The 14,609-nt window shown below is 39.6% G+C and overlaps 1 protein-coding gene, 1 long non-coding RNA gene and 1 pseudogene across 5 annotated transcripts; 2 read left to right on the top strand and 1 right to left on the bottom strand.

The window, feature by feature from the left end:
- Positions 1 to 24: 24 nt before the first annotated feature.
- On the bottom strand, positions 25 to 952 carry LOC126609952 (uncharacterized; annotated as a pseudogene).
- A 446-nt stretch (positions 953 to 1,398) lies between these two features.
- LOC126609947 (protein GAMETE EXPRESSED 1-like) lies at positions 1,399 to 10,163 on the top strand. Of its 4 annotated transcripts, XM_050277879.1 has the most exons (7): positions 5,109 to 7,461; positions 7,676 to 7,749; positions 7,871 to 8,803; positions 8,900 to 9,026; positions 9,118 to 9,304; positions 9,397 to 9,544; positions 9,633 to 10,163. In XM_050277879.1, the coding sequence occupies exons 3-7, from the start codon at positions 7,893 to 7,895 to the stop codon at positions 9,892 to 9,894; spliced, it is 1,635 nt and encodes a 544-aa protein (XP_050133836.1). In that variant the 5' UTR covers positions 5,109 to 7,461; positions 7,676 to 7,749; positions 7,871 to 7,892; the 3' UTR covers positions 9,895 to 10,163. The 4 variants fall into 4 exon arrangements, with proteins under 4 accessions (XP_050133835.1, XP_050133833.1, XP_050133836.1 ...); XM_050277878.1 differs by lacking the exon at positions 5,109 to 7,461 and adding an exon at positions 1,399 to 1,440 and having other exon boundaries at positions 7,676 to 8,803; XM_050277876.1 differs by lacking the exon at positions 5,109 to 7,461 and adding an exon at positions 1,400 to 1,534 and having other exon boundaries at positions 7,676 to 8,803.
- A 2,505-nt stretch (positions 10,164 to 12,668) lies between these two features.
- On the top strand, positions 12,669 to 13,668 carry LOC126609959 (uncharacterized). The gene is made up of 2 exons (XR_007618332.1): positions 12,669 to 12,836; positions 13,497 to 13,668. It is a non-coding gene; the product is annotated as an uncharacterized LOC126609959 (long non-coding RNA).
- The last annotated feature ends 941 nt before the right edge of the window (positions 13,669 to 14,609 follow it).

Genomic DNA, 14,609 nt, shown 5'->3' with positions numbered 1-14,609 from the left:
GAAAATAGCCATTGTTAGGGTTTAGTTAAAGTCTCTTTTTGGTATTGATTTATGGTTACATTCGTGCGCCCGACCTAATTAAGTTTTGGAGGTCTGTGGCGAAATTTGCAAACCCCTTGAACGCACTGTAATTTCTGCTTTAAAACATATAAAGAAAATCAAATTTTTTTCTACATATGTTCTGCTTAATTTTTAGCTTAGACTTAGTAGATTTTGTTCAAAATTAATAAAAACAAAACTAGAAATAAGCAAAAATAATGGGGAAGGACACCAATAACAAAACTAGAAATAAAAGCAAATATAGAAAACTCTCCTTTAATTTCCCCATTAATTGAGAAATTAATTCAATGAGAAGAGATCTTGAGATTGAGGGACTTCTTATTGATCCATCCCTTCCAGGTCCGACCATTACCTTTGCGAGTAATTGCGGATGCTGCAGGTGTTTCATCGTTCTCCATCTTCACCGGCTTCTTGTATAGCATAAAGTTACGAACTCCTCCTTGTGCTCCAATTGTCTCCCACGGACTCAGACCATCAGGTCTTGCGTTGGGGCAGTAGAGCAGGAAGTCATTGATATTGGAGCCGAGAACCGGTAGGCGTCCCTCACGCGCATAGGATTTCAAGGTGGTATCGATGGCGGCAGCAACAAGCTCCTGCGTTGACAAGGAAACGGATCGGGCCGGCACTGCTTACCACAGTGACGCTGATCAAGAGCCGGTTGCCCTTGGCGGTGTTCTCATTCTTCCTATTTTTGTCCAGCAACATCTTCGTCGTTGTTTAGTGATCAAAATTAAAGTAATAAAAATTTGACAGGCGGCGGCAGTTAAGGCTTAGGGGTCGAGGCCGACGCAGCGGTAGTACCAGCCTTCCTTGCAGGAGTCGAAGGCAGCGGCAGCAATCGGGAGGACAGCACTCGGCATGAAATTACAGACGCTTATAATTTCCACCATTCACGAATCACAACTTGATTTGGGTTTTTATAAGCGCCTAAATGGATAAATACACATATTTCCCAACTCCAGCGGAATAAGGAGGACCGAATAACAATACACGCGGCAGACCCTTTGGACAAAAAGACATATTTCCCAACTCCACCAGGTTACTTTTTTGTATTTTTCATATTTTCTTTTACATGCCGTTGCTTTTCCTTGGATCGCAAGTCTTTACTTTATATCGCGATGTTTTCCCGGGAGAATAAGGAGTACCCATCAAAACACCACGCGGCATTCCACTAGTGGACCCTATATAGAAACTGACCTGTTTTTGTCCTATTTCCTAACTCAAACAGTTTGATTATTTTATTTTATTTTGGGTCGTTTCCAAAAAGACAGCGTCTCCTCCCTTATAAATATCATACACGTTTCTTTCTCTGAAAGTCACCATTGCATGTAACCCAACAGTCCAAAACGCAGGCAGAGCGACTCCTCTTCGCGTTCTCAAGTAAGTCATCTCTCTCTCTCTCTCTGAAAGTCACCATTGCATGTAACCCAATAGTCCAAAACGCAGGCAGAGCGACTCCTCTTCGCGTTCTCAAGTAAGTCATCTCTCTCTCTCTCTCTCTCTCAAGTTGTAAACTTTCGTTTTCTGTTTTGCATACACTTCTAAATTTTCACCATCCGATTGCATATATTTCAAAGTTTTGTGTGATTTTTCCCAGGAATTTGATTGTTTCGATTTCACCCTTTGAGGGTCTTGGCCTGTCTCCTTTTATGCCATTAAATAATTTATTCTACAAGAGTAGTAAAAGAAGGTGAAAAGTATTAGTCTTTGTTTTGTTTTGTTATTTTATAGGACGGCAATAAGGCCGGCAATGCTGTATGGCACAGAATGTTGGGCGGTGAAACATCAACACGTACACAAAATGGGTGTAGCGGAGATGAGGATGCTTCGTTGGATGTGTGGGCACACGAGAAAGGATAAGATTAGGAATGAGGATATCCGGGGTAAAGTAGGAGTAGCCGAAATTGAAGGAAAGATGAGAGAAAATCGGTTACGGTGGTTTGGACATGTGCAAAGAAGGCCTACTGACGCTCCGATTAGAAGATGCGACTATGGGACAGAGGTTCAGGGCCGAAGGGGTAGAGGAAGACCTAGGAAAACTTTGGAAGAGACTCTAAGAAAAGACTTAGAGTACTTGGATCTAACGAAGGACATGACACAGGATCGAGCACAATGGCGTTCTAAGATTCATATAGCCGATCCCACTCAGTGACTTGGATTTTCCAAGTCTCCAACCAAGAAGTTTTCCTCATTCGGGAAATTAAGGGAACACTACCCCAACCTACATGCTCCACTCAGAAAGCTTCAACATACAAGCTTCAACAAAAGAAAATTCAAAGAACTTAGCGAAGAAGGCTTTGGTGTATTTAACACAATACGTTGAAATGAAGGAAAGCTTATTTATTGATATCCCCGATAAGCTACAAATATGTACATATACATGAGTCAAAATAAACACACAAGAGGGAGCCTTCACAAAGGTTGCTTAGGAGAAGTCTCAGCAGTCGGTAGAGCCCCAGAAAGAGAAGGCACCGGAGGGGGATCATTTGGAGCCTCAGTACTGGACAGAACCCTAGAAGGATGAGGCATTAGAGGTTGATCATTTGGAGCTTCATTACGCGGTACAGCCCCAGAAGACGAAGGCAATAAATGCCTTTGGAACAAACCCACAAATCTCTGATGATCAAGTAAAACCTGACCATCAGTTTCCTTCATCTGGTCAAGCTTCCTCTTCATGTTTGTAGCATAGTCATGTGCGAGCCGGTGCAACTGTTTATTCTCATGCTTGAGCCCTCTAATCTCCTGTTTGAGACTCATCACTTCAGCCGCCAATGATTCAACTTGGCGGGTTCGAGCAAATAGGCGTTGTGCCATATTAGACACAGAACCTGCACACTGAACACTGAGAGCCAGCGAATCCTTAACAGCTAACTCATCAGACCGTTTGGAAAGTAGTCTGTTATCTTTGGGAGTGAGAAGGTTCCTGGCCACCACCGCAGCGGTCATATCATTCTTCATCACGGAATCCCCAACGGTAAGAGGACCAGTTGGGGAGACGAAGGATGGGCGCCATATGTTGTCTGGAGAAGGCGGGGCTGCCTCTTCAACAAGGTTCAAGTCAAAACGACGGTCGGAGGGGCCAGACATTTTCAAAGGTGTTGAAGAGAGAAGAGGTCGGACAAATCAAGATCTTAGAAGTGCAAGAATGAAGCTTCTACTGGTGGAGATTCAAGTGTGCTTTGGAACTTAATGCCAGCCCCTATAAAAATCTGCACTCGACGGAGCTTCAGAAATCAAATAGGCGCCTGCTCAGAAATCGAAGAGGCGTTTGCTTTCTCAAAAGTTGGGCTGCTTAGAGATCACGAGGGTTGATCTCAGAAATCGAAGAGCCATTTGCTTTCTCAAAAGTTGGGCTGCTCAAAGACCACGAAGGCCGATCTCAGAAATCGAAGAGGCGCTCGCTTTCTCAAAAGCTGGGCTCCCTAGAGACCACGAGGGCCGATCTCAGAAATCGAAGAGGCACCTACTTTTCCAGCCTTGTCAGCACCTGTCACACGCACACTCAGCTTTGCGGAAATTATGGGCATTCTGTCAAAGACTTCTGGGGAAGTAGAAAACACATGAATCTTACTGTTCAATCACCCACTTCCCACACGCAACAATAGCTCATGGGTACCACAGATAACTTTGCCAAAGTTCTCTGCCAAAGTTGAGCACGTGAAGCTTGCAGCTCCCACTACATCGCTCTGACCAAGAAGGGTAAAAGAATAGCAAAGAAACAGCACTAACAAAGTTTAGACCCATAAATTTTGAAGGTCTAGCTACCATATTATTACCCACAAGGGTAAAGGAACAGTACCACTGCTGGATAATTGGAAAGTCCATGTATGTCAACCTCTGTGCTTCGTGGCAAGGTAGACTAGCAAACATGCCCAACCTTTACTCACATTCGAGAAAACACTACCAATAAGATTGCTTGCTCCAAAATCGAAGAGGCACCGTCCTTCGAATCTAAAGAGCCAGACTCCCAACATGACTACTTTCTTAAAAATCGAAGAGAGGGTAAAGGAACAGTACCATTGCTGGATAATTGGAAAGTCCCTGTGTGTCAACCTCTGTGCTTCGTGGCAAGGTAGACTAGCAAACATGCCCAACCTTTACTCACATTCGAGAAAACACTCCCAACAAGATTGCTTGCTCCAAAATCGAAGAGGCATCGCCCTCCGAATCTCGAGAGCCACTCTCCCAACATGATTACTTTCTCAAAAATCGAAGAGACACTGCTCCCCGAATCTCGAGAGCCAGACCCCCAGCATGATTGCTTTCTCAAAAATCGGTGAGGCACCGTTCTCCGAATCAATCGAAGAGGCGCTCGCTTTCTCAAAAGCTGGGCTGCTCAGAGACCACGAGGGCCGATCTCAGAAATCAAAGAGGCACCTACTTTTCTAGCCTTGTCAGCATCTGGTGAAGTAGAAAGCACATGAATTTTACTGTTCAATCACCCACTTCCCACACGCAACAATAACTCATGGGTACCACAGATCACTTTGCCAAAGTTCTCTGCCAAAGTTGAGCACGTGAAGCTTGCAGCTCCCACTACATCGCTCTGACCAAGAAAGGTAAAAGAATAGCAAAGAAACAGCACTAACAAAGTTTAGACACATAAATTTTGAAGGTCTAGCTACCATATTATTACCCACAAGGGTAAAGGAACAGTACCACTGCTGGATAATTGGAAAGTCCCTGTGTGTCAACCTCTGTGCTTCGTGGCAAGGTAGACTAGCAAACATGCCCAACCTTTACTCACATTCGAGAAAACAGTCCCAACAAGATTGCTTGCTCTAAAATAGAAGAGGCACCGTCCTCCAAATCTCGAGAGCCAGACTCCCAACATGACTACTTTCTCAAAATCGAAGAGAGGGTAAAGGAACAGTACCATTGCTGGATAATTGGAAAGTCCCTATGTGTCAACCTTTGTGCTTCGTGGCAAGGTAGACTAGCAAACATGTCCAACCTTTACTCACATTCGAGACAACACTCCCAACAAGATTGCTTGCTCCAAAATCGAAGAGGCACCGCCCTCCGAATCTCGAGAGCCAGACTCCCAACATGATTACTTCCTCAAAAATCGAAGAGACACTGCTCTCCGAATCTCGAGAGTCAGACCCCCAACATGATTGCTTTCTCAAAAATCGAAGAGGCATCGTTCTCCGAATCTTGAGAGCCATATACCACAGACCACTTTTTCAAAGTGCTCTGACAGAGTTAAAACATGTGAAACTGGCAGCTCCCACTACCGTGCTATGACCAAGCAGGGTAAAGGAATAGCATTACTACTTGTTAGGGAGACTCCTATATATGTCGACCTCCATCCCCAACGGACAGGCAGACCTGCAAAAATGCTCAACCCTTCATCATATCTGAGAGGGCACTCCCAACAAAGCCTTTCGAAATATTCAGCTTTCTTTCCCCCCGATAATACCTCTGCAAACAAGCTATACTAGAGCAAGAATATCTCATATCATCAGGGTTAAAAGCAAGAGTATCCCATATCATGCTTTTTCCCTGTTTTTTCTTTTGGCCTTGTTTTTACCTGCAAGACAAGGAGAAAGAGAGCAATCAGTCAGCACTTGGAATCAAGCTTCCAGCCAGGAACTGACTGCCTGGAACCCCTTACCTGATTACTTACCTGGCATTGCTCTCGAGTACTCATCTTCAACATCTTATGTTTCCAGGAAAGATTCCGCATCTGCTTGAGGAACAGATAGGGCAAGTGCGAAGGATACAAGGAAGCATGTGGAGACAAGCGTAACAGCACACGTGCCGATACATCCATTACTCTGTCAAAAGCAAAAGTATCCCATATCAGCAGGGTGGAACGTACTCTAGATTTGATGGACTTGTTTTGACCCTCAAATTCTTCAGTCGGCCTTATACTCTGGAGGAAACCAGAAAACCCTCCAACTCAGTTCAAGAATAAGCCTGTGGAAAGTTACTTCTTCAAAAGCAAAAGTATCTCATATCATCTCTTCTCATTTTTCTTCTCTTTATCCTTCATGCTGCTGCAAGATGGGGAGAAGGTGAACAATCAGTCGGAGCTCTGATTGCTTACCTTGTCTGTCACCTCTTTCAGCAGACCCCCTAGCTCGGCGACTTGGGGGACTCCTACTACATGGTTTGTATCGCGCTTGACCAAGCCTGAAACTACAAGTAAGCTTCAAGTGAAATTGATACATTACCTTGTGCATCTCCACCAGTTAAAGATACCACCCCTGGATGGAGGAAGAGTACTTCCAGAGAAGATGCCACATCTACCTATGAGACAGATAAGGCAAGTCAAGACGACACCACACTCCGATACTTAGAAGTTTCGTGATTACGAGATCATTCTCCCACAATATTTCCTAATGTCATTTGTACTAAATCATTCACTCGTACTCACTAAAGGAGAGCTTGAACCTATGTACTTGTGTAAACCCTTCACAATTAATGAGAACTTTTCTATTCCGTGGACGTAGCCAATCTGGGTGAACCACGTACATCTTGTGTTTGCTTTCCTATCTCTATCCATTTATATACTTATCCACACTAATGACCGGAGCAATCTAGCGAAGATCACAAAAAGCGACCGTTTTCGTTACCTATGATCTATCTTGCAAGAGAACGGAGAATTAGATGGAGATCTCAACCATAGAATACGAGCTGGATGGAAAGAGTGCATCCGGCGTGTTGTGTGACCGTTGTAGGCCACTGAAGCTCAAGGGAAAATTTTATAGGACGGCAATAAGGCCAGCGATGTTGTATGGCAGAGAATGTTGGGTGGTGAAGCATCAACACGTACACAAAATGGGTGTAGCGGAGATGAGGATGCTTCGTGGGATGTGTGGGCACACGAGAAAGGATAAGATTGGGAATGAGGATATCCGAGGTACAGTAGGAGTAGCCGAAATTGTAGGAAAGATGAGAGAAAATCGGCTCTGGTGATTTGGACATGTGCAAAGAAGGCCGACTGACGCTCCGGTTCGAAGATGTGACTACGGGACAGAGGTTCAGGGCCGAAGGGGTAGAGGAAGACCTAGGAAAACTTTGGAAGAGACTCTAAGAAAAGACTTAGAGTACTTGGATCTAACGGAGGACATGACACAAAACCGAGCGCAATGGCGTTCTAGGATTCATATAGCCGACCCCACTTAGTGGGAAAAGGCTTTGTTGTTGTTGTTGTTGTTGTTGATTATGTTTCTGCTGAGGAGGACTAAATCATATTAGTTGAATGTCAATTTTCAATTTAAAGAAAAAAATTGAACTGATGAAGAGGCCTAGTTCAAAACGACATAATTAAGCACATATTGCCGGGCTATCGAATTCGAAGGAAATGATTATTTTTCATTTAGTAGGCTATGTGGTGCTTATTAGTTCTACTGGAGTGAATATGTGAACAGAATTCTGAACACAAAACTTATGGTAATCAAATTTACGATCACCTTCTTTTCTCTGCATTGGCTTTTCCTTTTCCTGTTATCTTTCTCTTTCAATGCTTTCTAAATACGGATTTCATTGATTTCTATTACATTTTTTCCAACTCTGCCAATTTTTATTGAAATCCCCTAACCTTTCTACTTCTGGCAGCATATAGTTTATGGTTCTTTCCGGTACTTATTAGGGTTTTGTAATGCAGGTTACCGGATATTCGAACTACATACAAATTTGAAGAATATCTTTTGCTAGGAAAAGAGGCTCAGATGGGACAATGTAAGTCTCTTCTTTTACTCTTGATCTTCCTAACTCTCTCAAGGTCTGGTATGTCATGGTTTTGGTCCTCTTCTTCCGGAAACACTGGCAATAATCCACCTCAAAATCTGCAAATATCAAGTGATATCGTTGCCGAGTTCTCCATGGATTCTCTCAATGATGAAAAAGGCACTGAACGTGTCAACAATGCTAGAAGAAAACTGGTGGGCGCTAATTCTTGTTGGCATGATGCTTATAGAGGAATATTTGGAGCATGCTCAGAGATGGCCGCGGATAACAATGATAAGAGGAAGAGATTTGCTTGGGATCTTAGCCATTGCTTTCAAAAGGATTCTGGAAGAACCCCTTTTCCAATGTGTCGCGTAGGCTCTCCTATGAAATCTTGCCTTGAAAAACTGGACAATGATGCTATTCACACGTACCGCGGATTCTATTTAGAAACCAACTCCATTTGCCATCAGTTACAGTCTGGAATTTTCAGGCATCAGACGGAGAAATTGGTGAATGATTTGAAAAAATCATCTGATTATGCAGAGAAAAAATTAGTGAACATAGCCGAAACGGCAGATATGTTGTTAGAGGGCTCGAAAGATATACATGATTCTTTGACTTCAATCGATGAACAAACACAACAAGTGGCTCAGACTTCCAAGAATGTGAGTGATCACATTGGTGAGATAGTGAAGCAGTCAGAGGCGGTGTTTGAGCAGTCCAAGAAAATTGAAGCCTCCCAATTGGAATTGCAGATGGGGCAGCACAAACTGAAGGAAAACTTGGAAGCAGGGATGGTAATGGTTCATGAATCTTATCACATTTTAGGTAAAGGAATACTCAGCTTGCAGGATGAGACTAACGAAATAGAGAAGAAGATAGGTGTTGTTGGAGAAGCCATGTCTTCAAAGATGAGCAAGTTGCAAAGCAAGGCGGACGATATTGGGAATGTAGCTGATATTTCCTTGGAAAGGCAAAAGGAACTTCTACATGGCCAATCTGAAGCGCTTAACGGGCTTCAGTCACTGACTAAATTCCAATCCCAAGCTCTAAAAGAGAGCAAGTAAGGCATAATGCACTGGCCATGTTAGTGAATATATTTTAGACATTATCAAGCTGTATGTTTTAATGTGGTTAATAACATATTTTAAATTTGCAGGGGAATATTGCAGCAGTTTGCTACATTAGGCCGTGAAAAACAGGAAGAGCTTCTTCGAAGCCAAGAGAAGATTCAACGAGCTCATGACCATCTAGTCGAAAATTCAAAGACCATATTGGAAGCTCAGGTTACTATTTCTTTTTGTTGCATTTTAATTAGTCCAGTCTTTGTCATAATTTTATGATTAACATAACAATAATTTATGTTTATGTATATAGGAAACTTTTGAACAGAAGCAGGCATCCATGTTTGTTGCTTTGGATAGGCTATTTGCCTTGCACGACGCACTGCTGGTGGAATCGCGGTCAATGAAAGCAGTATTTTTCTATTTCATATCAATGCTTGCCATTTATATGTTAACCAGCACAAAGCAAACTTACCCAGTGAGACACTGGCTTTATTTGTGTAAGTATATCATTCATTAATCGTATGTATTTTTAACTAAAATATATTTCGTGATTTTGAACTAACTTGTATGTGAACATTTTTTGTCGCAGTTCTATGCCTTGCATTCCTGCTTGAATTTGCAGTCCTTCGATTTGCATCAAATGGAATAGAGCAACGGACTCGGTGGGATAGTGGAGTTAGGAACGTTTATGTGCTGTATGCTGCCCTTCACTTATTATATGCTTGTTGGAAATACAAGTAAGTGAAAAGAACTCATCAAACCTAAAATTATCCAGTTGGTTTTTTATGATTTGGATTTAACATGTCTCTGTGTTGAAAATTTCAGGGACTATGAAAGGCTAAACTACGATATGCTACAAAAACTAACAGAGGAGGTTATAAGCTTGCGAAAAAATGCAGATCAGTTTTCCTGGGAATCGGATGATGAATCTGACTGGTCTGCATTCGTTGACAAAGACATATCAGACGGCATTGAACACCTGACGGATTCAAACCATTTCAAAGAAGAAGTTGGAGATAATTTACATGCAGTCTCTTCATATACTAGAAGATACAATCTACGCAGTCGCAGTCGCAATCGTATCTGATCTGATGTTAAAATTTGTTTACCATTTTCTTGCTAAGAGGTTGAGAACAACATTATAATGATTTGCCAATTTGGATCATGCAGGACTCACTACTGATTGTCCTAATATTTTTGTAATTGTATATGTAAATCATCATTCATTATCATCAACAATATCTAATATTTTTTACAAGATATTAAAATGGACACTAGAATTATATGATTGAAAATCAGTTGAGAAAATTATCAAGGATCTTACAATCTTGGAAATACAAATAAATCTTGCAGGAAGTGAGTAGCTAGTCGATTGATACACTATAATTGGGTGGATTGGCAACTTACGTGCCATAACTGTCTCGCAAAATTTGTCCCACATTGAAGAACTTCTAATGAGTCAAAATGGAAAAACATAACTCATAATATTATTTTACTTTTTTGCTTTTATGTACGTTAGTTTGATATGTAAGATTCACTGTCATCAAATACATACACATCTGCTTGTACCATACAAATCCAAATCCAAATCTAGTGATTAACAGAAGAATCCTTCACCACTTTTGGTAATTAAAATATTGACTTTGAAATTTGGTTTGGCTGCTCATATATATATATATATATATATATATATATGTAAAGCCTTGAAATCGAATATAGCACAGATACTGATACTGACATACCATAATCATGACTAAAGCACAGCCAAAACCAACTAATCAGAGTGTCGGCAGGTGCATTTGCAATTCAGAATCCTTAAGTGGACAAAAATGTCACCAACAAGGCAGCAACATCATAATCTTTGATGCCACCAGCCACCGTCGAAAGTAAAATTTTGATTAAAAAAAAAGCAAAAATAAACTAGTTTATTTAATTGTATTTTTCATCAGGTACATGTAGTTTAATTGGTCATTGTCGAGACTCAATTATTTCCATCATTCCATGATAATCTACTTTATTCCCATGTCATTTTCAGTCTGTATAAAAAGTGTGAACAATGGTGAGATAATTGGGGTTCATAGCACTTCGAAATCGTATTCATTAAGCAAAGGATAAGATAAAATTAAAGTACTTTCGTTGCATGTTGTTTTCTAGTTAGTGATTATTAACATGGTATTTTTCTATGATAGTTACTTTTTGAGCATTGTATTGGTTCCTCTCGATATGCTTTGTGATTTTTTAACAAGTTGATTGACAAAAAAAATGCTATGTCTATAATTCTCTCTTGATGGATTCAATATGTGGTAGTTAAAACTCTGGGATATATATATATACACACACACTATATATTTATATATCGATACTATTTTAATTTAACAGCCTAATAGTAAATTCTTATGTGTTTTCGATTGTATACAAATATATGTTTACGTTTGGTTGTAGGCACATTTTCTCCACCCTGGCCAATAGAGATATTTGTTTAATTTCTAAAATGTTTCTAGTCATCTAGCTCCACCTACCAAGCATATAGTTAAACCAGATTTTAACCATTAACACTATTGAAAGAGTACCATACACATGAAATAGATTAACAATTCTTATACACAACTACTGAAAAAAGAGAAGTTTTACTCGTTTCCAGAAACGTGCAAACATTTTCTTTTCCATGCTTCAGCCAATATTTTTGTTGACAATAACGTATAGGTAACGTATCGAATTAAGAAACATATTACTTTTTAATGTCCATCTAAATGGTGCACAACCTTTTGCCCCTTATTCTCTTAATAAAAGAAGTTACCACAAAATTCACAGTGACAACTACTATTCTTGGATACAATTCTCAGTGTGTACTTCATCAAGAGGAGTAATTTAAATTTGGCCCTACATTTCATATTTTTGTATGAAAATTAATATACTTGTCGGATATCTGACAAGAAAACTTCACCAAACCCATCACAGACGTTTCATAAAACTAGACTTTTTGGGTGGCTAGGAATGAATAGATTGATCATCAAATAACGAAAAAGAAAATCTTAAATCAAATGATTTGTTAGGACTGCATTGTGACCACAACTGCACTAGCTAGTATAAACATGAATTCCCACAATTCCACAATACAAGTTACGTACAAAGGTTGGGGTAGTTGACTCTATCCTTGTTTCCCACTAATTATGGACAAAAACCAAGCCACATTCTTACTCTCTTCCCCTCTTATTTGGGATTTTGAACACAATTTTACATTGTCCCCTCATCATTAGTCAATCGTCAAAACAAGGGAAAACAAGGGTTTGGGAAAGGCATAAATATTTGTCAAAGTAACGCATGATGTGGTAGGTTTCCATCAAGGGTCCGTATTGGGGGACTTCTTGTAGGGGTCGGTATAGGGCGGCTTCTTGTAGGTGGAGATGGATTGTCTGCCCTCCCCTCTCCATACCCTCTTTATGTTCTCCTGTTTTGTGCGGTCACGGTTAAGTAACGTCAACATTTGCTTTTTGTCTTATTATTTTTATAAAAAAAATAAATATAAAATGTTGACGTGGCTTAACCGTGACCGCACAAAACTAGAGAGCATGGAGAGGGTATGGAAAGGGGAGGGCAGACAATCCATCTCCCTTGTAGGTAACACTGGAATTTATTCCCATATCTTGGACCAGAAATTGATGGGTTGGCCAAAGGATCATGCTTTTTCTTGGTTTAAATATAAAGAATTCTCATTTTTTCTGCTCTTCTTTTACTAAAGAAATATTGTTAGTCATCTTATATCACTCATTCTTTCAATTAGTTTTTCATTAAGGTAAATTTTTTTAAATGTAGATAAAAGCTCTCTGCATGTTGTGCTTTTCATTTTACTGGCCCCACTACCATTTGTGTTTCGAATCTCGCAACTCCGGCGCTTGGTGACATCGGATTTGGCGACTCTGTTGTCTTATTCGACTAGATCTTGGGTGCTTAACGGATGGAAACCGGAATCTCACTAGAGCGGTGAAGTTGTAGGTGGCTTGGGCATGAGTGTCCCTGTTCTCCATTGAGGTGAGTTGAGCAATGGTTCCCTTCCCAGAGTATTGTGGTTGTGTTTTTGCCTCACCTTGTGAGTGTTGTGGTCGCTCTGTTATGATAACTAGATTAGTGTTCGTCTTTGAGTGATGACTGATGAGTTATATGGTCTCATTTATCAACGGTAATTTGATGTGATATCACTCAACTGCGATGGCTTTACGTGGCCTTGCTATTGGGCGATAATGTGGCTGCCAATATAACTTTGTTGCATCTATTGTTTATTGTGATAGATTAACACTAGTAGCAATTGTGTGTCTGTACTTGTGGTAGTCTTTAGGATTTACACTTTTTTGTTTAATTGTACAAATTCACTCTACATCAATTTATTAGTCATTAGAGCAATGTACGCAATGACACCCTTATATTTGTTTGTGATGATTAATTAATGGAATACCATTCCATCATTTCTTGTTAAAATAATTTCGTTACTCATATTGTTTTAAAAGGTTTTGCAAAAATAACAATTTTCTTTGTTTGATTCGCAAGTATTTCATCAATCTTTAATTGATTGCCTTTTTTTTCCCCTTCTTGTGAAATTTTGTCCTAATAAATTGCAGAACACACATGAATTTTTAGGCTGCTTATTTGATTTTCTTTTCTTTTATTTGATTATGATCATCTGGGTTCTTGCAGTAGAAGCATCTGTATTTGAAACATGGCTTCTCCAATCGTTTTGAATAAATGAAGTTGGGAAGGAAGTTCAAGGGTTGCTGATTAAACGAAGAGCATAAGATGCTTTCGTTGGAAATAGGTTTATAGATGTTTTTATGCCAAATCTGGAGAAATGAACGAAGCTGTCAAGGAATTTTAATGTGTTTTTATTTTCTTCATATTGATTAAAGAAACAAACATGACAGAAATCGGGAAAGTAAAAGAAAAATGGGTTCTTCAAACAAAACGGGTCAAAATTAAAAAAAGAGTGTAAATATAGGTCGTAAAAAGAATTTGAGCCAGATCTCATTGAATCATTCTTATGGCTAGGATATAGTTGGTCTCTTCATAGGTCCTCAAAATGGGGACCTTAGGTGAGTATTACTCTATAGAACATGTTGCTGAATTATTAATTGGACCTTAAAAATTTAAGTCGTTAGGAAAATAGACAATATATGTTACAAAGTTTTTCTATGATAAAGATGTCATTCCTTGGAAAATAGTGGATTGCTTTGGTGATTAGAAATTTTTTTTTCTACCCACTGGGTTCGGGTTCAAATTCTCATGTCCCCTTATTGTAGATTAGTATAAAATATCGCTTGTATTACAAAAAAAATGTCATTTTAAACCAATTAGTGTAAAATTGTTCTTGTAAGAAAACAAATTCATTAAAGAATAAAAAAATATTAAAAACTTATCGACGATTGAAACTGTTTGTATTTTATATTCACAAAAAAATGACTTTACCTTACATCTTTATATATCAACCCAACTTTCACCCTTTAAGTATGCGGAAGGCCCATGTCAATATAAATATAAAAGCACCATCATTTGTAATTAATAAAGAAGTAAGAGGGGATTGAAGGTAATTTGATTCCGTTTTTCACCTTTACAACCGAAGTTTAATTTGATACCATGTTTTCTACCAAAAAAAAAAAAAATTTGATACCATGTTAACCAATAACTCAACTCATAAAAAATTTGAACTATATGAGCCAAGAAATAGTTAAAAGCTAACAAATTCCCTCCTCCACACTCAACAATCAACCAGTACAAACGTACAGAAAACAAAGTGCATGCCTTTAATTATCTCTT

Source organism: Malus sylvestris, chromosome 17 (assembly GCF_916048215.2).
Source record: "Malus sylvestris chromosome 17, drMalSylv7.2, whole genome shotgun sequence".
NCBI lineage: Eukaryota > Viridiplantae > Streptophyta > Magnoliopsida > Rosales > Rosaceae > Malus > Malus sylvestris.
This window is presented reverse-complemented; position numbering and strand designations above follow the sequence as displayed.

Bases quoted from the DNA above. Each gene is read 5' to 3' on its own strand.
- LOC126609947 (XM_050277878.1), top strand. From the start codon at position 7,740: ATGGGACAATGTAAGTCTCTTCTTTTACTCTTGATCTTCCTAACTCTC. The intron at 9,305-9,396 runs GTAAGTATATCA...TTTTTGTCGCAG, and splicing joins GAGACACTGGCTTTATTTGT to TTCTATGCCTTGCATTCCTG. The intron at 9,545-9,632 runs GTAAGTGAAAAG...TGAAAATTTCAG, and splicing joins TATGCTTGTTGGAAATACAA to GGACTATGAAAGGCTAAACT.